A 24355-nucleotide genomic window follows, 5' to 3' on the forward strand; every position below is an offset into this window, starting at 1 on the left:
ATGATCTTACTCTCAGGAAGTCTCCCAGATAGACCCACATGCAAAGAATTTATCTCGCTTAGCACTAGACTGATGTGAAGTTATTTCGTTTGATCAGGATTAAACAATTTATCACCCATCTAGAGGAGTGCCAGGTCTGGAGGCAGTGACTACAGTGCCTGCCCTGCTCGGTGCCTGCGCTTAATATTCAGAGCCTCTTCTCAGCTCTGCAGTTCTAAACATTAACAGTTTGGACTGTGATTGTATACAGTGGGTTTCTTGCCTTCTACTGAAATTATGCTGCTTCTGAGATGAGGACTGGCAAGGGGAAGACCAGAGGATGGAGTAGTGAACTCTGGGAGGTTAATCACTCATTGTGTCTTGAGTATTTAGGAGCAGTAGTCCTATGGCCATTTGGCATTGACATGAAAGATGCATCTTCTGACATCCTACTGAAAACCAGGCTGTTTGGGAACCACTGAAAAGTCTCTAATTGTAGGTGCTTTGTAGGTATGTTATAGAATTTTCCACTCTTGTGTACATGTTCCATCCCCTCTTATTACTCCAGTGTACAGAACTGAAGATCAGGTCCTCCCCTGTAAGCCAACTGCATCAGTGAGGGAGGATTTTATAGCCCCAGCTGCTCAGCATCACATGTTGCTGTATGTTGTATGTGTATGTTATGGGAGCTCCTTGCCTTGCTCCACCCAAGATTAGACCAGTTAAAGTCAGTCATTTATTAAAAACAACCTGTTTGAAGGTGCCTGGGGCAGATTCAGGTTGAGCGCTCATGGAAACCATGTCAGAGGTCCTGTAACAGGCATGAGATGAGCAACAGTGTTTGTGACTGCTGCCTTGGCTGTTTGCCTTCAGCCTCCCAGGTACAGTTTCCAAGGGACATCTGAGAAACCTGGGTATGATTGGCATGGGCAGGTCCCTCCCTGCAACAGCTGTTCCACCTTCCAGGGAAGCTGAGGTCCATGAGCTGGAAATGTCTCCAACTGCTCTGCTTCTCCAGGGCATCCCGCAGGTATGCAAACAGTTGGAAGAGGGCAGGCAGAAGGGAAGCTGGATGGCTGTGAGGAAGAAGATTAGAAAAGGACCTTGTCTGAGGAGAGTGACAAGTGGTCAGAAGAGAGAGTCGAGACTAAAGGGAGGAAGGGGCTTAGTTAGTGGTTGTGTAGGTTTTGGTGAGTTGGGAGGACATTCAGTTTAGGGCACAGTCAGACACATCCTGATCCTTGGTTCCAGTCATGAGGTACTTTCTGTGGGGTACAAGCTGAAGTGAAACAGCTAATGAGTACAGGTGTGCAGTAAACCTGCAGTGTGGGGCAGAAGGTGGTTTGGAAACTAGACCAAAAATCAGAATACAAGAGCAGTTGAGAACCAGACAAGCAACAGAAGGAAGTGGGAGAAACTCAGACAAAAAGTACTTAACAACAAGCCTAACAACACTGCATTATGCAGATGCTGCCCTTAAGACCCATGTATTTCAGGGAGTTCCTGCTCCGGAAGCTCATCAGGGCCAGTGCCTGATGGTCTCCAGCTGTCCTGCAAGCTGTGGCCCTGGCTGATGCTGCCAGCTCTCTGCAGTTGTGACATCTAGTGCCTCTTGCAGTTCCCATTCCCCTTTCCTATTCAAGGTTTCCACCCCCTTGAATTTGCTGGCATAATTCCAGTGCAATCAAAATGGTCCTCCCATTTTGTGGGTTTTTTTAATATATATATATATATATATTTTTTTTTTTTTTAAGGTCTACTTAGGAACTCTTGAGTTAATGCAAGCAATTTGAAGTAGCTACACATGCTAATAGCTACATTATCAAGCATTGCTTTGGTGACCTACTAAAACTGGAGGTGTTTTTCTTTTAGCCTCGATTATTTCAGCTGGAATAGCACATCTGGTCATGGCCTTAGTGACACTCCAGTGTATTTTAGAATAACAGTGAGAATGCGAAGTCCACTGATCAAGTTAAACAATACCTCTGTTAATGTACAATGTGGAACAAGGGATTGGGGGCGGAAAGGAAATTTTCATGACTTGTGTTTTCCAAACCGCACTTGAAAGTTACCATCCTAGATATATATGCATGTTGTCAAGCTACATATAGAAGGGACAAATTCAGGCTTTGCATTGGTTGGGGGGAGGGGGGGCGGGGTGTTCAATTTTTTGGTCATAAAGTCACCTTTAACATACTTTTTGTCCATATAATCCTTATATTAAAGCTGGTAGTGGGATTATTTTAACAAAAAAGAGTTAGAAACAGCTTGGGAAGTTCTTTCTGACTAGTCAGAAGATGTGTGTGGCAAGGCCTGGCCACAGGTTACCTGGGGCAGGAAGAGCAGACACCTCCCTTTGACTTAGAGAAACAGTCTGCTGGAACCTGCCTGGGTGTTATTCCTCGCTCACAGAGGCAGAAGGTTTGTAGGGTTAGTTGCTGTTTAACATTCCACAGTCATTTGCACCAATGCATAGCGCTGTGCTCCAATCTGTCTGTTGCTCTTGCCTGTGGATTGTTTTTTTTTTGGTAATTCCTGGCATGCACTACTTTGAGCATAGTAAATACCATATTTTAAACACTGGTAAATCAAATAGTAGCTGTTTGACTATGCACACATTGTGCTCAATGAGTTTAATATACTTTGTGTGTCTTTCTAGCTGAAATCATTTTATGAGTTGCACTGGAAGTGAGGTGTGGTGTGAGGTGGTGCACAGTGAGCTGTGTTCCCTGCTAGGTGAGGATGGCTTGTGTTTCTGTGGATGAGTGTTTCTTGACAGCAGCCTTGAAGCTGAAGCTAATGATGCCCTTAGGACCGCTGGGCTGCATAAGGATGGACCTCACAATCTTCTGCCAGCCTATGGTAGCTGGATTCCCTTGCCCTGGTGTGGCTGTACTAGTGTGAGCTTTCTTCATGCACCAAGTAGTTGCAGGTGGAGCCTTGGTTGGAGATTGCTTCCTTTTTCATTTGATTTGGTCTTCTCTGCTAAATTAGTTGGGTTTTAATTGCTGAATTCTCCTCTAGCTGAGGCAGCAGCTGCACCAGACAGATGAGTCTCAAGAGAAGGGTTGGCTCCTGTTCAGCTGGGCCAGACACAATGCAAGGTACTTCTGGCATCTTCCTCTGTGTTACTGGGATATAATCAATCTTGGAGTCTTTGAAGACATTTGTACAATTTTAAAATCTTGGGTTTTGGACTAAAGCTTTGTTTGGAAACACCGTTGAAAAGTTTGTCAAAATACAAAAGAATAAAAACCATTAGAAGACAGATTGCACCAAGCTTGCTCTCTGATCCTGCTTGCTTACGAGTGTTCTATGCAGTGGAAGCTATTGGCTGAACTTGTTTAAAAAAAAATAAATCAGCCTATCTTTGAAAAAGTTGGTGAAGGTAGATCAGTTAGCATGTGTTAAGTCTTGCTTTCTGGTTTCAGAGTATAGCATTGCGAGTGTGTACAACATTTTAAAGGCAGTGCAGAGCAGTTGACATCTCTACCATGTGTTAGGAGAACTGTTAAATTATAGCTGGTCAGCTAACAAAATGAATATATATTTAGCTTTTGGAAGTAGTTAATTTTATTTGATAAACGGGCTTCCATGCTTCTAGGAACTTATACTCATGCAGCTAGTTTTAATGGCCGAAGTCTCTGACTTCATTTGTACCAGGGTTCAGAATGGAGCCCAAACCCTCTGCTGATCTAAAACAAATAAAATCCCCAAGCCACATACCGCATACTCCACAGCTGATTTCAGTAGAGCTGGGCCAGATGGACATCAGGTAAAGATGCATAGTTTTCTGTGCATTTAGCACCTGAAGTAATTTGTAATTGTGACAGGGAGGTGTCTGAAAGTGATGCCTATGGCATCTTTCGAGGTCTCCTCCAATCCCTAGCATTCTATGATTCTATGTATTAAGAGGTTTAGGGTTGCAGATGACTTTGGAGTAAGGAGCATTGCTGCTTTCCAAAATACTCATGCTTTAGACTCCAGTTTAGTTTAATTTTTCTTGCTCTTCTGAACATGACCTTGTTTTTCAAAGTGGAGCAAGATACTTTATCCCGTTTTTTATAATAACAGTAAGGTTGTAAAGTTTATGGTTTCCCACTTTAGAAAATAAAAATCTTAGCCATAGGTTTAACCACTACTCAAGGGAAAAACAGACTAGAATGGAAAAATAATGTACGATTGTCAGAGTAATCCTTCCATCTGATCTGAAGCAGAAAATTGATTTGTTTTAGGAAAGCTATAAACCTCTTAGAATTGAAGCCCCGGCATGTACGGTGGAAGGTGTTCTGCTCTTTTAATAAATTCATGCATAAGAAAGTGAAACAGAAGTTTCTTGGGATGCAGGTGTTTCACATCTGTGGCACAGCATTAGAGCCTAGCAGAGGGCTCCCATCATGGTCAGGAGCACGTGTGGGAATAGAGAGCTGGGTTTATTCAGTTGTAGGAAGAGAAGATGGAGGGAGATCATCTGCTGTCCTCAGCTGTCTGCTGGGAGGAAATAGAGCAAGTGGAGCCTGATTCTTGCAGGCACACAGTGGTGTGCTGAGGAGTGATGGACACGAGTTGGAACATGGGAAGTTCTCACTGGATGCAATTTTTTAATTTGCTTTTTTAACATTGGTGTGGTCAAATATTGGAACAGGGACCCTGAGAAGTTGTGGCATCATCTGTCCTTGGAGATGTCTAAAACTTGGCTGAATAAAGCCCCTATGTAGTTTGACCTGCTTTAAGGGGAAAGTTGAACCAGAGGTTCCTTCCAAACTAAGTTATTAGTTGAGAAATAAGGGGACCAGCTTGGGGAAAATTAAGAAGGTCTTAGAGAGAAATGATGCTGCTGTTAGGTTTTCTTTCCTCATTCACAAGTGGTGCTTTTTCTCTGGTGTATAGAATGGGTCTGTTCCTGAGCTCCAAGGAGGAGGTGGTCTCCCCACTGCTGACTGGTGGTGCTGCACTGAGGGTGTGTGTGGGGCTCAGGGGGTGCTGTGTTTTGGGGAGAGCTGGGTGCTTACCCCATGTCCTGGCAGTGTTTGTGCAGTGTGCTGCTCGGTCACCACTGGGTCACTGTTCCTCCCTGCTTCTTTCTCTGTTGTAGCAGGTATTTTGCATTAAGATTAAAGAGATGAGATAAACTAATTTTAGTATCAGAGTTATTAAAGACTTCAAGATATTACTGAACAGTTTTAATTTAATCTCAGCACCCAGGCATGTATAGCACTGAAAACTTTTATTAGGTTTCTTTAATTTTCTTAGAAGTGACACCCACAGGCTGGTATTGAAGCAAAGGAGATTGCCAGGCTCTCTGCATGATAGCACTGACCCGATAGTACGGCTGGGGCAGCGCGGTGTGCTCTTCACCAGTCTTTAATACTCTATGTTTTACATCAGGTTCCTTAACTGTCAGGGGCTCAGCACTGTTTCTATTTGTGTGCCCTCTGCATCATTTTGGCTCTGGACCAGCAAAAACTAATCCTTGGGCTCTTGGAGTACTCATCGGAGGAGGTAACTGGGTGGGGAATCCCAGGAGTGCAGTTCCAGCTGAGACAGCCCTATTCTCAGAGCTTTCTGGAGGAGATGCAGGTTCATGTGGTGAGGCGGTTCAAAGGGGAGTGCTATCCGCAGCACTGACTGCTGCGTGGAGCTTTCTTGCCAGGACCAGCACGTAGGCAGCATGGACCGCTCTCTATTCACACCCTTTTGCTACAGGTCTGAGCTTTATAAAAGCCTTTCAAACAAAAATTCAGAGGGCTGTTGTAAGGGGAAATGCTCTGAATAACAGCAGCCTGGCAGCGCAGATGAGGAGTAACATTTACAACCCCTCTGCTCAGATACCTATTTGCAAAACTGAGTTGTTTGCTCAGCAGTTTGTACTATAATTCCACATACACTTTGTGGTGGCAGCTCAGAGAAGTGGTCCTTCCCCAACCCCCAGTTCCTTGTGACAGAGCAAACATATGTTAATGGGGTGAGCTGGATCAGGGAACCAATCCAAGTTAAAGTCAGCCTGGCCAAGAAGCTAATTTCAACCTGGGACAGCATCTCTGGCAGAGGAGAGCAGGCGAGCGTGCCCAGCCAGTGACGAGTGCGCAGCCCTCCTGCTGCTGCTTTTAGCAGCCTGCTGGTTTATGCTGCTGTGTGGTGGTCTCCTCTCAAGAGCTTTCAGCTGGGTTTAGGACCTCAGATTTGAGTGGGCAGAGTTGTTTTTTCCTATATTTGAGATATCAAAGCATGAAACAAATTCAGCTCCAAAATGGTATCTTGAGTCAGCCCAGCCTGTGACAGCTTTGTGAACTGATATAAAATGTAGGTGAATTGAAATATTTCGCGTTCATTTTGACATTTTTGATGGAAATTAGCTGCACTTTCAAACGAGAGTTATTGTAAACTCAAAACAATATTTTCAAGTCAAATGAGACATTTCAGCAAATTCAGTATTTTTATGTTATTTCCCTGGTGAGGGAGATTTATTGGAGCTCCTCCCTGCAGTTGTGATTTTAATGAGCTGTTGAGCAGTCCCTGAGCAGAGCCTGGTTGTTTGGATGTTCCTCTGTTGCTTTTTTGGTGCATCTTTGTACCCTTTTGTTTTTCGTCATTGTCGACTGCATGTGGGGTCTTGCTATGTGTTAACCTGTGAGGCCAGATGATGAGGGCTAATGCAATATAATTGTTCATTAATATTTCTGTCCCAAGGCCTGGTCTCAGGTGCTCTGTGGTAGCCTGTGTGGAATCCTCTGGAGGAATATGGCCCTTTGGAGAATCAGGGTTGTTTCCACTCATTCATGCCCTCTGGTCCTGTTGTTGCTGTGTGGAGAGAGACTGCTAGTGGTGTTCACAGCAACTTAAATCCAGACATCCGTGTTGTTTTTAATTGACTTTCAATGTTCTCAGTAGTTGTGAGGTGGAAGTGATTTCATTGCCTTTATCTTAGATGTAGGCAGTGTAGAACTTGGTTTCAAAAATTTCAAGGTTACTTGACAGAGGTTAGTAGATGGAGATCTACTAAGTTTAAAACCAGTTCTTTTTAGTTCAGGTAAATACTTTTTGACTTTCGCTATGAGTTAAGCCTAGAAATTGAAATAGCAGCCTCTGACTTCCTAGGGCTTGTAGATAGTTCTGGGTCTCTGTGGAGTCGGTTCCTTTCCTTTGGCCATGGACTCCTAAACTGAGGCTCTTGCAGGATCAGACATCACTTCTGGTTTTGTGGCAACTATTGATGCTTGTTTTGTTTTGAAATCTGATTCAGAAAGGAACTACACATGTTAAAACTAGAGAGAAAAGGGGGCTGGGGAAGCTACTTCAGCTGCCATAGTGTAAGAGGTGAATAAGTGGTTCCTCGAGGCACTATACAGATGAATATTGCATTCTAATTTGAGACATGGTTTTCACTCAGATGTTCAAGTTATGATGCCTGTAGAACAAGGCGTGCAGTGGAAATGATTCCCCTTTAACTGTGCATATTCAGTGATTCTGCTGTACCCTTGACTGTTTAGATGATTTTGTGTCCAGTGGTCTTAATGGTATAAAACATGTTAGTAGCTGATTAATGTGATGATATCTAAATTCAGCTGAAACAGTAATAAATTAGTGTTCTTGAGACAATAATGGACTTTTGCAGTATCATTCCTTATGAGTTGTTTTTTGTTTCAAAATTTTAAACATGGTTGCTTTGATATGAAGAAGCATTGTTTGTTTTTATGGTTTAAGTGGGAAGTTTTTCTAATGCTTGTGTTTTTCTTGTTTGCTTCAAGAGTCAGATTTACAGATCTGTCAACATCGAGCACCAACATGTTGCACCAAAAAAATGGAAGAAAGCTACCAGGCAGCTGTTCGAAGGGAGAGGACTCAGAGTATCCAGGCACTGAACTTCGAACTGAAGTACATGATCGTTGGTCATATCACAGCTTTTCAAGGTAGGAGCCTTTGAGGTACTGCAGTCCTGTGAGTAGTTTATAAGTATCTTCTGCAATCAAAAGGAAGAGCTCCTTCCTTTGTTTCCCATTTCTCTTGCATCGCGTGTTGTAGTTACTGGCTTATGGTTTACTTCTCTGTTCTTTGATCCTGCTTTTGGGAAAGGTGATGACACTTAATCTTGCCTGGTATTTTAAGCATCTGCCTAAATCTAATTAGGAATAGATTTAAGCTTAGACTTTGTTCCTGGGATCATTTTAAAAAAAGATTGGCATGGCTTTTTTTCAAGGCATTTTCAGATTTCAGTTTGGGTGCCTGATGGTTGTTTGTGCTTTGATATTATCTTCTGTTGCCAAACCACTCACAGGTGTAGCAAGTTAAATGAAAATACATTTATTTGATGCTGAAGAGTAAGTGCTCTGACTGATATTTAAAATGAGAACATAGCACTGTCTTTATGTTAGTGTTTCACTACCTGACAGGTCACGTGAAGAGTGATCTGTTTTCAAGAATTAGAGCCACATTAAATATGAATGCATGAAGGATCCTGTGTTGAAAGTGTGTTCTTGTAACTCTTGCTGTTCTCAAAGCTACCTTGCTACAACAGGTTGATGTAAGTCTGTGTAGTTTCTTTGTATGGATGGTTATTGTACTATTAGAGGCAGGAAAATACTCATGTAGGATTGTGTTCTGTATGATGTTGAGCTGGGGAGACTTTTCTGCAGAAGGACATTTAAGCATAGGCTGTGAACTTTAAATATGAGAGAGCTGAGTGATTAAATCAATCACTGAGTGATGAATCCAGCTTACTGGCTGTTCTGGGCCTAATTATGTGCTTAATTTTAACTCTCTGCTTTGCTGTGTTTAGTGTTGAGCACCCTCATGGAATGGGTTTTGAAAACAAGCCAGTAGTTATTAAAATACAGTGTTGAGGTCTCTATGATTAAATGTATTGTTACAAGGCCGGTTTTCTCAAATAGCATCTTTTTTGTCTATTTTCCTCTATTTGAGTGAAAATACTGTAAATGAAAGATGCAATTGACAGTTAAGGGATAGCATATTATCTAAAATTGACGGTAAGGGATGTTGAAAGTCTGAAAGAGACATGCAAGGGCAAGACAAATTTTCTTCTTCTTTTGGTTGTTTACTTCTTTTCTGTGTTCTGTACCGATGAGTGAGAAATGGCATTTTGGTTTATTTTACAATTAATAGTTGAAAATTTTAAATATCCCCCATGATTTAAAAATTAGGTTGGAGGGCACTTTGGAGGAGCAATGCAGTGAAAGAGTGACTGTTGGCATTGTTGAATGGTGGTAAGTTATTCAGGCAATCTTTCAGTTTCATGATTGAATAAAGATAAGGTCAGAATAGATTAACCTACCAGCCTCTATAGGTCAACCCAGTAGCTTTATTGTCCATTGCTGATGAAGCCTTTTGATGGAATGAAAGAGGTAGTTAGATGTTTCACACAGTTTAAATTTACAAGCATTTTCTGGAAGTGGGTAAATAGGTTGTTTGTTGTGACTTGTTCTGACTGGCCTTCTGTCTACATTAGGTGGGAACACTTGAAAAATGTAACTTTTCTGTCTTGCACTGGGAGCTGCTTTTGTTCTGGTTTTGTCCCAGGTGTCAGGGAAAAGCCCCTCTCTTCATCTGGTGCTGTATAAGCATTCTGTTGCTAAGAGTAGTGCTGTGTGAGACATTTACTGAGAGGGAAGATCTTTGCATTGAATTAGCTCTGTCCTTTGAGCCTGTTTTGTTTTGTTGCTATTTTGAATGATAAAGTGTGAGTGTGCCAAAAGCACTTTTAAAGACTTAGAAAAGAAATATCCTTATTTTAAAAGCCTTCAGGTGCCTTTTAGATTTCATGTTTATTGCAGCAATGAGAGCTGGCTCTGATTTGCTAAAAAAATAGCAGTTCATTCATTTATATGTGGTGATGTTTACTTGTACAATTTTCATGCACGATTTACTTTCATTTATATATATATATATATATATATATATGTTTTTAGTAATGTGTAGTCAAAGCAAAGCAGTATTTAGCCTTGCTGCCTTCTGCTGAGGAAAAGAAATCTTAACTGCTTTTTTATGCACTGTTAGCATACAGTACTGTTAATATTATATCCATAGTGATTAAATAGTTTTCAAGACTAATACAGTATATGAATAGGATTTTCAGGAGTCCAGCTTTGAGAACATGGTGGGAAAAGAGAGCTGGTTTTGGAGGGTGGAGGGATGGAGATTGTGTTTAAGCTCTCATCTCCTTATTCTGTAACAGAAGTCAAAAGACACTTGGTTTTGAAGACCTGCAATTAGATACCATAATTATTGATAGCAAAAAGCTTTATCATACGAGTAGGGATTTAAGGAACTTGGTTAAATATTCCCTCTGCACTGCCTGGTTACTGCAGTTGACTGTAGACATTTTGGACTTGAAGGCATTTTGTTTCTTCTTTTTAAATTGAAAATGTTATTTAAGTAGCTTTGCCCACAGCTGAAATAAAACAATTTTACAGGTGCTGGATTTAGTTGTGCAGAATAATGAGTCTGTAAGACTTGATTAAATATACCACAGCTGTGAGCAGGCTTGTTATATTTGGGCTAATGCCCAATCTGTACATATGGACAGCCTTAGCACTATGGTGCAGTCCTGATATTTTTTCCCCCTTTTAAGTTTTCAATATTAGCAACCTAGTAGTTGCTCAAACACTTAATAAATCAAGCTTCTGCATGGATGTGTTTTGCTTGAACTCCTATCTCTGATGTTGTTGCTGTTACACCTGATTTGAGTAGGAAGAGGCACACTGCAATTGGCTGTGGGCTGTAAAATAACCTACCTGGAGTAACAGGAGAGGAGAGAGGGAGGCAGGAATGAAAGGGCCAGCTGGCTGCTGAGGAACTGTGGCATCAGATGCAGCTTCTGCAAAATCAGGCGCTGTCACAAAATCTTTTTGGTGTTTGGCATGTTGAATGTCACCAGGCACTGGAGGAGGGTTTCATGGAAAGCTGCTGGATCCACTTTCACTTCATGGTTTGGTCCATGGTGTAGCCTAGTAGTCATAACTATGGTATTAGTCACTACAGGTGTGTTATTAATGACTCGCTACTCCAAATGGATTCAAAGGCAAGATGGAGTGAGTGGATGAGACATGTAAGTGTGCCAGACTGTAATAGCAACAGTATAGCAGCGGAGAATGTACCTATTGTGATGCTCCCAGTATGTCACCCTCTGCCTCTTCACAAGGGGTGGTAATTTGGATGCATTTTGGAGTGGGTCAGTTTGTCCCATCTAAAGATGTGCCCATCTTTTTGTCTTTGCTCCCATGGCTGCAAGCTGAAATGCCCACCAGAACTATTTAAATGAATGATCAAACAGGATGCTTTTATTTTGTGACTTGCTTTCCCCTTTGATAAGTAGAAAATTCCCCATTGAACTTAGTTTTCTTTGTCCCAACCTTTTTTAGGCTTGCATGTAAACAAATGTTTTAGCTTAGATTTATGTCTTGGTGGTGATACTACATGTTACTTGGCACAGTCATCCTCCTGGTCCCCACATTCAGTCCCTGCACTCCCTTGGGGACACTTCCAAGCGAGGCAACTGATCCATTGTTAGTGGATTAAAAGTGGCACGGGTGTGCAGGGTGAAAGTTACTGTCAAAAGAGGTATCAATAGCCTAACAGGAAAGCTTTGTTGTGGGCAGACAGCAGAGAAACCTGCCCTCCCTTGTCTGTGTCCTTTCTGGAGCACTAACAGGTGCCACGTAAGGACCCCAGAAAGCTTGGCTCTGCCCCTGTCATGATGAGGCTAATTTGAGGTAATAAGAATTGAAAGACTGCTAATTTTTTTTGTTCTGCAGAGAAGCAGAACCAAGGTACTTTGAAACCTACATCACATTTCAGTCACCAAATTAGCAGGTATCAGAGGTACAGAGTAAAGCTTTCTTTGAGCTGAGCAGTTACAAAAAAAAATTACTATTCTTTGTACTTTTTCTATAGCAGGCAATAGGAATTGTTCACTCACAGCTTCTGAAGAGAAAGGCTTTTCATGAATGAAAGCATGTTTGTTGTTAAGCAATAATTTTGTGTTGTTTCTCTGAAACGGTGTTCATCTGTGGGGTCAAATGGCAGGACTAGGTGTTCCCATATTCTCCCACCTGTGGGAGAGTAGATTAGCTTTGTAGCACTCTATTACTTTCCTAACTTGAGGGGTTTGGCAAAGCTGTGCTTATGCTCTGCTTTAAATGGAATAGGGGGATGCTAGTTGGGAAAGCTCCTTGCTGCTATTTCCAATAGAAGGAGTTGCAGTGACATGGTTGTGCACACATGTTGTTTTGCCTTGTTATCATCTGATCCAAACAGACAACTGGGAAGGATGTGAATGGTACAAGGCGGAGGGGGGGAACTAGTTGTAGCAAGGATGGAGCCCAGACTCCTGACTGTCAGTAAAATACCTGAAAGTTAGTGCCCAGTTGATCCAACAAGTCCTTAATCACAAAGGTTTTGATCTGGCATCCTCCCTCGTGAATGGGAGGGATCAAATGGCTTTTGTGGGTCTTGGGATGGATACAATTAGTGGGCCCAGTCATCAACGAACCTGAGCTTTCCCCCAAATAAGTAATGTAGTACATTGGCACTTAGAGCCACACACAGTTAAAAACATTCTCCATTTTAATTTGTCTGAGTTGCACCATTGCTGACACTTACTTTGACTGAATTTAGGAGTATCAGCTTGAAATAAGGGGTGGATGGTTAACAGTGAAGTGCAATGAATTTCAGAAAACAAAAAAGCCTTGGCTGGACAAGTGTACTCTGGTTTGTAGTTAATTACTATATGAAGTGTAGTCACGATGCTGGAGATGGTTGAAGTCCAAAATCAGTGAGCTATTTAAAAAAGAAAGCCAACCATTACCAACAGAAACCTTTCCGCCATTACCAACAATGCCTCCGGTTTCCTTTATTTACTTCTGGATTATAGAAATGCAGAAGTGTTTTTAAAATAGTGGTGGTGTTTTTTTTTTTTTTTTTTTAATCTCATAGTACTTGGTCTTTTATTCAGTCAAATTGTTACCCACCCCTTTCTACTTGTATAACCCTGCTAAGAAGAATTTTGTACTCTGCTGACCTCGGAGCTGAAAGCTGGCTGATGTGTATAATTTGGTTTTGGCTCAATACAAAAAGTGTTTCCCTACAGAATGGGAGACAGGAGAGAGAGGCTCCATTAGAGTATTTTTGTCTATCCCCTGTATACTGTTCATTCCTGTTCTGGTGCATCAGTCTGTGTTTTTGAGCTGCAGTGAAAGCCACTTTTATGTATGCAGCCCAAGAGAGGCTGCAATATTCCTCTTTAGCTGTAGCTTTGCATGTGTGTCCTTTATTTCTATACGCATAAATATATACAAGAACTCAACTTGGTTTATCTTTGCGACCTCTTCTGATCCCTCTGAAAAAGTACTTGTGATTTCTAGAGACCCTGGATAGGAAGGGAACTCTGGCTGATTGTAGCTTCCTGAAGTGTTTGCTGGAAGACAGAGATTTTGTCCTTGATTTTGGCACAGTTGGGCTGCTTTGCCCTGTCTGCGGACAGGTCAGTGTTTCAGAGCAGCACAGTGTGATGAAGGCGTATTCTCCATTAAGTCTTTGATCCAATTCCTCCATTGTATTTTGGTACTCCCTGAAAGTTGATAAATCCAGTGTGCTTAGCATGCCATCAGTTCAGACATAGGAATTCCCCTGGTTTGCAACCTACTGTAAAACAGTTTATGGTGAGTGGAGGCAACAAAAGCTTTAACTGTAGGGCGGGAGAGCCAGAGTCCATTAGAAATAAGTAACCAGTGTCACCGAGAAACTGGTGTGTGATAGCAGTGAAGCATTACCTTTGTTGGGGATTATCTCAGCCTGCCATCCTTTTTTCATTCTCTTTTATCGGTGCCATCTCAACTGAAATGTCAGCAACTGCTGTGTGGTTCCCCATGCTGCACATAGGTGCTGCCACACTGGGTGAAGCTGCAGGGTGGTGTAATGCAGTCTTGTCCAGTGAATGAACAAGGAAATATATCAGAAACATGCACACGCTTTCCTTTTTATACCCTACTGTTTCTTGGAGAATGACAGTTCAAAAGCTTTCTAGGTTAGACTGAGATGTATTCATTATCCACTGGTGTATTTATCCATTGTTGTACCCACTGTCCATTAATTCTTCTTTCACCAGGGTATCTTTTGGCTACCACAAAAAATCTGGCAATATTAACCACATGCTGGCCCACAATTTGGTTATGCATCAGGTTGCTTACTTTAAGCATGCTGCCTACTAATTCCATTGTGTCACTTGATTCTTAAGTTTTATTGTTTAAAAGTGTAGTTATTGCCAGTGTAATTATCTTCTACATGCCATTTATGGTTTTAGATTAGCTAAGGCTTCAGTTTTTTCCTGCATGTGGGGTGAGGGAAGCAATGTTAAATTCTTTCCTTTAATTGTCCTTTTCTTGGCAAAATATAAAAATAATATTTGGCAATGTGATATTCCCTAATGCTCTCACCTTTTATCTTCTGAATGTGCAGAATTAAAAAAAAATCTTGGTGGTGAGCCAGGAACTGTGAGTAAATATTAATGTTACATTGTGAATGGTGATTATTTAACTTATTTTACAGCTTGTGTGTGTTCAATCTCTAAGCGTTTCAAATGGTGTGAAGAAAGACTACCTGTGATCCTTTGAAATAATACCTTTTCACAAGTTATATGTAGTCTTTTGTCAGTATGATCAATTCAGGTAGACATTTTCATGGTTTAGATTACAAGAGAATGAAAATGTTACCTGGCGTATTGTTCCATTTTTCATAGAAATTGTAATCAGTATGATCTACTATCCATAAATAATTTAAGGAATATGCTTTAATTTTCAGCTTGTATGTATATAGAAATAAATGTGGGGAAAAAAAAAAAAACCCAACCAAATAAAACTTCCCCTTTTAAAATTTTTCTGTAGTGCATATTAAACATAAAATTAGTGTGTGAAGAAGTTGATCCTGACCTCTTATGTCCTCCAAGACTGTCTCTCTTGACTTTTCTCATACGCTTTCATCTCCCATAGTATGAGTTATGAAAGTATCCAATGATTTTTTTACTGTTTTCACTGGTGTTTTTTTTTTTTTCTAAGGTTCTCTCTCTTTTCTCCAGTCAAACTCCTGATCACATTCAGTTTCCTTGATAGTGCTGCCTTCTTGCATCTTGCCTTTCATCTTGTGTTTTCCAGTGTATCCCATGCTACCGGTCACCTGTGGTTTATGATTTAAATCTCAGTCTCTGTCACAGGCTGGTAATACCAGCATTTTCATTCACTGAATATCAAAATTCCAATGGATACCTTTTTGTTTTTTCCTGTGCCTGTCTTTCACGTTAGACAAACATGTGCTGTGAGCATCCTTTGTGCCTTCATTGTCTTCCTTTAAATTCTGTTCTCAAAACTCTCCTTAAGGTCATGATAAAACACGTGCGACAGTTTAACCCAAAACATGCTGAATCCTCTGTCTGTTATGTTGTTGTTCCTCCCCTGTGTGTGTACCTATCAGCTGTGCTTTGCCTTCCCTTTTCTTGGAAACTCTGGGACAGGCACTGTGCTTTATCTTGGATCTCTACAGCACCTGTGATCCCGGTGCTTTATTAACACCCCTAGCTGCTATAATAATGTAAATACCTGTTGACCTGGGTAATTTTTGTGTGTTTCTGGTTCCATTGATGTATCCCCTTGCTGTGCCTTGTCCTTTGGGCAGCTTGTAAGGAAGAAATTAAAAGAAATTTAAAAGAACACAGGAAAAAAAAATGAAAGGAAGGAATAATGGAGGAAATCGCAATCTTTCATCAGAAAATTCTGATGACTTAATGCTTTCAAAAGAGCAAATTCAAGTGGAAAATTTAATGAAAACCTATGAAGAACGCTTAATTCTAGCCATGGAATGTAAATTACTATCTTTCAGGCCATATCTAGTAACAAAGGTCATGTCCCCAGACTCTATTAATAATGGATTTCTCCTTAAACATAGGAAAACCTCATATCAAGTCTTATTTATTACACTGAAGTGGCCTTCTATCAATCAGCAGTCAACAGTGACACTGTGGAGTCACCAGCATTGCAAGTAGTTCCTTGTTATGAGACTTCCTGCATGTTGTGTACGGGTTTCATTTAGGAAATAGTGCAGTTGTTTTTTCATGAAAGTGATATGCAGAAATGTGCTTGTGGATAAATGGATAATATTAGTCTTGCCAGAAGCTTACATTGGTAATCATTATATACTTATGAGTTTCGAAGTTTTTTATTGGTTACCAGAATTATAGTGCTTTGATTGTTAAGCAAAAGTGTTATATTGTTACTTTTAAAAGTCATTAAATACAGATTTTACAGAATTGTGTGGCCCAAGGCTTTGAAAGGATGGTGTAATTCCCTGTGATGTGGTGAAATAAATGTACATTAAATACATTTAGAAGGAAACAGCGAGTAATCTAGGTAAGATATAATCCATTTAGCCTTTATAATCATTGTGTAAAATTGCTCCCTGAGCTTGTCTGGCTTTGACTGTCATTCGATAGCTAGAATGTAAGCAATTTGGGGCAGGGACAGTCTCTTCATTATCTATTTATAACTGTTGTTCATGCAATGTGGGTAGGGCATATTGGTGCTAGAACAAGAAATCTAATGAGCACAGATATCTAGTCATCTTATATGTCTGTGTCCATATTTCACCTGTCTGTTGTTGTAATGATTGATCTTCTTTGTTCTTCCAAGTACCTTGTCAGGCTGTTGACTGTGTTTCCAGAATATAAAATCATAGCGGAAGTGTAGTCAAATAAATCAACGACAAATTAATCGATAAAAGAAAACACAAAGATAGGTGGACAGAAAGTGTTTATTCCTAAAAAAAAAAAGTGTTTGTTCCTAAAAAAAAAAAGAAAAAAAAAAAAAGAAAAAAAAGAAAAAAAAAAAAAAGAAAATTAAGGGAACTCTGCAAGAGCAGAGGGAGTAAATGAATCTGAGGGCTTGGCTACCTGGGGAGGCTTTAACACAGCTGCTGCTGTGAGGACAGTGTTTCTGTGACAGTGTTTCTGGAATCTCCTTCAGTATCTTCTTTCTGCTGTAGTTACACACTTCATTCACAACTGTCTTGTGAGATCTCAGTGGCCTCCTTACTGTGGACTGGAAGGTGGGTGTTTTTCTGCCACTACTTCACATTCTTTCTGGCATGGCATTTCCATACAGGTAGCGTTACTGCTCAGTCTCCAGTTAGATGAAGACCCCCATCCCAGTGACTCTGCTGCTGGTTCTGTGAATATTTCAGTAAATCTTATGAAATTGTTCTCAGTGCAATCAAGTCCAAGTTCCCTCTTGCCTAAGTTAGTCTGACATTTTGTGAAAAGATGGATGAAGACCTGAGCAGTGGTGTGTTCTGACAAATTTTTTGAACAGGAGTGTGAGTGTATGAACACAATTCCTGCACAAAACTTTCGCAGCCTGAAAAAAGAGAATCATTGCCTTTCAGTTTATGGGGGAGTTATTTCAATTATAATTCAGCTTTAAATTACACATCCATTTCTCCTGAAGGTGATTGTTTTTTTTAACTTCCTGTTGTTGTTTTATTAGTCCTTGTATTGTGAGATTGAAAACAGGAAAGGCATTCTTTAAGGCCATTTCTACCTATAAAATCTTAGATGTTCTTTGAACAAGAGTGTAGGTACTGTAACACTGAAACTGAGCAATTCAGTAACAATAGGAGAAAAAAATGTTGGAGATAACAAACTGCATGCAAAAAGACTGATTTGCAGGAAATCCTTCATTCTCACTGTTGCATTTTGAGACTTCAAAAAGAAAATGAGTGAGACTGACAAGGTTCAGAGAGCAGATATCTGAAAGCAAGTATCAGGAGAAAATAGATTGAAACCTCAGCTCCCTGCCCCAGTAATAGCAGTGCGGCATTTCAGTTTGCAGCATACTCTATTTGTCAACGATAGACTCTCAATGCATGAAGGTCATTTTACTCAGAAAATAAAATAAACTTGGCCAGGTTAACTAGCATTAGGAAATACACTTCCATCACTTTCTTACCTTATTTTAGGAGGCAAATGTGGAATGTCTTGGGTTCTTCTGCATTATTTTTTCAGAAAAATTAATTCATCATCTGTGTAATGCAGATGTATTTTGTTTTTTACTTTCAGAGGAGTTTGCATATATGCCTTTTAGTAACACTATGTAATAATGCATTATTGAACCTAAACTGTTAGGTATGTATAGTTGTTAAAAGTGAGGATAAAATATTTTTCTTTCACTTATTAACAGAAAGTGACTTATTGCTGTTGCTGTCATGTGGTATTTTATTTATGGGCTAGGACTTCACTGTGCTGTATATAAAAATCTAAGAAACTGTGCCAGTCTCAGGAATGTTGCAGTGTTACTGTAATATGAGAGACAGAGGAATAGACAGATGGGGGTGTGTAAGAACAACAGGATCACATTTTTCAGTGTAAGAGATAGCAGTCTTAGCGTTTACGAGCACATTTGTAATGTCAGGATTTTTAGGTTAGATTTCAGAGTTTCTGTGCTTCATCTTGGTTCAAAATTTGCTCGTCAAAATTTTGTTACTCAAGGATGTCATGGCTTCCTAGGCTGCCCGCCAGTCGAGGGTGTTGTGATGGAAGCAGACAGGCTTTGAGGATGCTCTAGTTTAAAAAGAGGTGTACTTGATTTATGTAGTTTATTCATGTGAGCATTTACCTTCAGACAGAATATTTTCAAAGCTTTTTAGAATTGTAGCAATAACTGCATGGAGATATCTGGTATGTGAGCACGATTCTCATTAAAACTTGCTCCTCCATCTGACCTTAAGCTGAAAGTGCTGTTCATCATCTGTTGACAAAAATTTCTGTGAAGTGGTATGTGCAATACATCAGACTCGAAGTTAGCATGGATTCCTTGTCCTGTGCCTTCATCGTGGACATCTGTTTGGATTGCATTTCTGCACTTCTGGCCATGCAGCTGGAGTGTAGTACTTTGGAAGTGTAGCTATCAGATTATGCCTTTTGCTCGCTGTCTTGCTGGGACTTGGAGTTTCCTTGATGAAGTACTGGAGCTGTAATTATCATCATGCTTGTAGAAAGTTTAACATGTTTTCGCTAAACTCAGATCTTTTATATTTAGGAATTAGAAAGACTTGTGTAGTTATAAACAATCTGCTGCATTATTTCCTATCCATTTTATTGGGAAATGGTTAGCTAGTGCTGCTACCTAACAGCTTCCCATTGACTCTAACTTTTTTTTTAAGCATTGCATTGAGTTCTTGCTTTTGGAGTGAACCTGAATGCCATTGATGATATGCAGGGCCTTACTGATTTTCTGTAAGGTAGCCTTTATGCCACCGGTGCAATTTCTATTAAAAGGAGGGATTTTTCTACCTGCTTTTCCAGTCTAATTTTGCTGTCTAAATGAAGGGCTGAGTTGCTACTGTAGCCCTGTTAACTGCTTGTTAGCATTTCATCTTTGTCTTAGAACCAAATCTAGGTGTTTCAGTAGACACACTGAAAACATGCTGAAATACATGGCGCTTTTAACATTTGGTTGTCATTACCATTTGGTAGTTAACCAGGCTGTGTTGACATGAAGTTATATGGCTGTGTCATGGGAGAGCAGGGTTTAAGAGCAGGTAGAGCTTGTCTGCATAAGGCTGACCTGCAGTTGGGTTGGAGTAGGGTGTGAACTCAAACCACTTCACTCCTTATGTGTATTTGTATACTAGGATGAGAATGTCTTAGTTTGAATTACTGGCAAGCAGCAGTTTTGATTGAGGTACTGTTCCAGCACCACATCACAGGTCTTGCATTGTTTCCAAAAACTGTTGATCCAGGAGGCTTTGGATTTTTTTTTTTTCTTATTTTTGATGGAAGTGAATTAATAGTTGCCTTGGCAGTCACCAAAATTTTGGGATATCTGCGGACGTAGGCAACAATGTGAGGATAAGACGTGGAAGTAAGGAATTTATGGGTCATGTGTTCCCCACATCCCCAGAGTCTTTCCCCTGGTCTTATAGGCTTATTTACAGCTACTAAAGGGTGGTTTGTGTCAGACTTTAGAGGATCCACCAGCCTTGTTCTGCTGGGGATAACTATCTGCTCTGAATCTTTAATCGGAAAGGGGAAGGTTTGAGAGATTGGCTCTCTTCTTTTTCCTCTATTAAGACTTTTGTCTTTGATGTACCATACTAAAATTAGGATCCCTGCAGATGTTTACATTTGGAATGGAAGTGCTGATGCAAATCTTAGTGGATTCTTATTGGAAAGAAGAGCTCTAACACTTCTTGCATTTTTTTACCATAACTATTTTGCAGTTGTGTGACATCTTCTGATCTGTGCTGTCAGTTTCTTGGGAGAACCTCCTTTAGCAACTTCTAGATTGCACTGGGGAAGAGGGATGTTTGTAGGAAACTTAGTTTCTTTACCCTTTCTATAATTGGTGTTGTTAGGTTTTGTAATATTTACTGGAAACAGAAGACTATAAACAGGAATAGTGACTTTCTGTAGAAATAAATAGTATGTATTTGCTATCAGGATTTTAGAAGTGCATGTGTAGAAACATGGAGCTTGTAGATTTTTCTTCCCCTTTCAGTGGTGTTTTAAGGAGGCTTCTCCTTGGCTGCTTTCTAGTACCTGTGTTTTCCATACATGACAAGTGATTCCTAAAATGCCTGAGGTCCCATGTCCCACTGGCACCTTGAGCAGGAGTCGCAGCTCCAGAAACCACTTCTTGTTCCATCTCTGTGCCCAGGCTTAGCTTGCCTTTGCCCAGCTGCACAGGTCTGTTGGACTCTGGAACCATCAAGCAGCTTTTGTACAGCTGGATAGGTAGTAATTGTGGGTGCATAAAGAGCACTCTGAGAAATACAGCTGACCAGCACACCCAAAACCAGTTATCTAAGCTAGAACTTCCTTTCTACATGCATTTAATCAGTTCCTCATGTATTACATCCTGCTTTTTTCTCCTAGTAGTTTTGGCCCAGGTTGTGTGAAACTCATAACAGAAAATATGGTCTAAAATCTCTGGAAAACCTTCTATTTCTTCCCATGAAGAATCCTCTAAGGAAATGTTATGGCATGTGGCAAAGAGCTGTTTTTTTCCTCCTCTGTGGACTAAATAAAAAGTTACAAATCAGGGCTGCTTCTGTGCCTGACTCAACAGGGAATGTTCTGGATGCTTCTAAACGATAGATTTTCTTCGTGTAACAAGATAAATGCAGATCTTATGTGTGTGAGCTAAGAGGGAGAATTGTACCTTTGTGCCATTAGGCAGTGCAGGTTATTTCCTGATAACAAGGTCTGTATTTGTGCTGTGGTCAGCTGGGGCCGGGGTGGAAGGGAATCTCGGTAGTTTCAATGGTGCCGTGTCTGTTGAAGGATCTAAGCTATTCAAGTATAGTACAACTTCGATGCAGCCAGTCATGTGGGTATGCACTTAAATGTGAGCATTTTTAGGTTTTGTTTTAAAAGTAAAGAAAGGTGAAGGACTCTTGCTGAATACATTCTTACAAACTCTTAAATCCAAGGTACATGTTTCTGCATGATGTGTATGGTGAAAGAGGCTGTTTGGATTTGGCAGAACTCTCTCACTTCCTGTAGCACATTGGCCCACAAAATTTGGAGTAGTTTATATGTGCAAATATTTAAAAAACAAACAAAAACCACACACAGATTATGGAATATTTTTCATTTTTAATTCTTAAAACTTCATGCTCCAGAAAGACTAACTCTTTCAGATGTAGTCATCCGTAAAGCAATGGTCAGAAAATGTAAGCATCCCCAAATTTATTGCCAAAAAAAAAGTTTTATGGCCACTGGCAAGTCAATGTGAAATTGAAGAAACAGCAGACCATCTACAGAAGGGTGAATCCTTTTAGCCCAGGCTATTTTGCTATTTATTTTGACTAGTTATTAGTAGACCAACTCATAACTACTTAAAAAATTCTTTGTAAATAAAGGCAAATTGTGTCCTTTGGTAAGCATCAGTGGAATTCAGAAACTTGGAAAAGAAGTTCCTGAACTGGCTTAAGTTAAATGGGTGTAATATTAATGTGTGGGTGGCCCAATGTACCTAGGATAGATGTAAGAATGAAATAACATCCCATGGTTTTTGGCCCTGTAACAAAGGCATTGCTTTCCAGTGTGCTGTGCTGGGGATCCGCAGGATGCCTTTTCAACCCTGCCGTCACTGTGATGACTCTGCAGAGGTACAGAATCACTCAAGTGTGCTTTTGTATATGGACTCCTCTCTACCTGTATTTCCTGCTGCAAAATGCATCTAGGACTCCCCCAGGGATATGTCTGACTCTAGTGCCACTACCTGGTTCCTAATTTTTTCTGCGGTGTTGACAATTATTGTTTTAGGATTGGTTTCTGCTTCCTAAAAAATGATAGCTGTACAAACTCCCAAGATGTTTGACAGCAAGAAGCTGTAGTTCAGAGTCTGGTTTGTTACTGGATTCTGCCAATGCACAAAAGCTGATCAAAGGCTTCAAACGTGTGCATGTGCTTCTTTTAGTGAAATGATTCTTACAGTTGGCCCATCACAGGCATGTCCTTCATTCTGTCCTGCTTTTTGTATTGCTGTGAAGTCTTGGTCATACTTCTTGGAGCAAAGGGTCAGACCCAAGGCAGAAAGCCATCAGAGGAGAACTGCATAAAGTGATAACTCAGTTTTCGTTTATGTAACTTATTTCAGTACTGTTTGGAGCAATGAGTCAATCTGTGCACTGGAAGTAAAACAAATTTTAGTGACTCAGAAGTGCTTGCTTGAGAAGTTTCTACCAAAGCTGTTGCCATCCTGTAAGGATTTACATACGTTTGAGATGTTAGCTTTCACCCTGGCAGGCTCTGTCTCTTGAGTATCAAGGTCCTGAATAGTGATGGCAGATGTCAGTAGGTGGATATACTACCAGTGTGGAACAAAGTAGGTGTTACCAAGATGAATATTTTTCTTCACTTGAAATCATAGGAATGAGAAGTGGGTCTTCTCTGACTTAGACTTATATAGTCTTCACGAAACTGAATAAAGCATTTACTTTGGTTTTGGTCCAAAAGCAGTTAAAATCCTTGGTAATATTTTAGTTGATTTAATAAATGAGCTTGGACCCTGACTTCAAGGGTAGAACGCAACTGAAGTTTTTAAATTATGATGCCAAAGAAAGGGGGATGCTTCTGTTCTCTGAGTGTAGATTACTTTATTGGGATGTGCCATGGTATATTTTGCTAAGTGGCAAATGAGTGAACCACAGTTGGTATGAGCCAGCTTGAACTCGTTACTGAAGAACCTCCTCCTGGCAACCTGCAGTGCAGCTCACAAAAGAGGATTCCCGTGAGAAGGATCGTTCATCTGCTCCTGCTGGGGTGCGGGAGGAAGCCAGAAAGTGTCTTAAGAACATACAAGATATCAGTACTTACAGTATTTTATGTATACACATAGAGAGTTAAGTGCTCTTTTTCATTTGGATTTACTAATACAATCCATGGAGACTGAGTCCAGCAGAGAAACTAAATGTACAAAGAACCAAAATCCAGTGTCATCAATTTTTGTTGAAAGCCAAATATTCTTATGACATTTTAATGTTCTAACTTAGATGCTAAATAGAGCAGCTTTCTCCCCACCCCCTCCACCTCCCCCCAGTTCTGAGACTGTGGAGATCAGATACACCTGCCTTACTCTTACTGCTTCTGTACTTAGCAAAATTTGGAAGAGCTGGAGGAAGAGGAACAATAGTTTGATGTTCAAATGCACAGAGTAAATTCTGCAAACAGTATGAGAAGAGGTGAGATACTTTGTTTCACTAGATTTGCCAATATAGTTGGGAAGGAAAATAGACAATTTTTTTTGGTCAGAGTCCTTCAGAGTTTTGTGTCTGAAGGACTTTTGTGTCCAAAAGATAGATTTTGTTTGAATTAATTAATCTAGCAACAGATGCTATCCTTCCCTATTAAGATTTCATTTTCCAATATCCTCAGTCTGTCATCCCTACGGCAAAGCTATTACTGTTCAATACTAAATTTATTTTGAGGCATTTATGGCTGTTGTACAGTAACACACCTGACATCAAACTATGACATCCAGCAGAGCATACAAGCTCAGGCACTCTCTCTGAATTCTTCTACTTTCCACAGATAATTCTGAGAGCTGTGGGCAGTGGTTTAATGTGGGAGCAGAATGTCCTGCTGATGGGGAGCTCTGTGTGTTTGTGCATGTTGAGGTTCAGTCATTCTCTTTCTTGAAGATGTTAACCGATGCCACACACAAGTGGCATTTGATAGCACAAAGCTGCAATTTCTTCTGCGTGTGCTGTTGACTTCAGAGTGGAGTGGACTTTTTTAATGAGCCAGGTACATTTTCAGTTGGAGAACAGGAAGTGTAATTGCGGTGCTTTAAATCAGAATTGGTTTTAAGTTTTT

At 40.4% G+C, this 24355-nt stretch overlaps 1 protein-coding gene across 2 annotated transcripts in view; it reads left to right on the forward strand.

Annotated features, from left to right (window-relative positions):
• The window catches only part of LOC309441874 (glypican-5-like), a 348781-nt gene that overhangs the window by 15750 nt on the left and 308676 nt on the right, over positions 1 to 24355 (forward strand). For both annotated transcript variants that reach the window (XM_082057076.1, XM_082057077.1), the window contains exon 2: positions 7728 to 7889. In XM_082057076.1, coding sequence (XP_081913202.1) covers positions 7728 to 7889 — 162 coding nt within the window. The remainder of the gene's footprint in view (positions 1 to 7727; positions 7890 to 24355) is intronic.

The sequence above is a fragment of the Streptopelia decaocto genome (assembly GCF_964273445.1).
Source record: "Streptopelia decaocto genome assembly, chromosome: 6".
Classification (NCBI taxonomy): Eukaryota; Metazoa; Chordata; class Aves; order Columbiformes; family Columbidae; genus Streptopelia; species Streptopelia decaocto.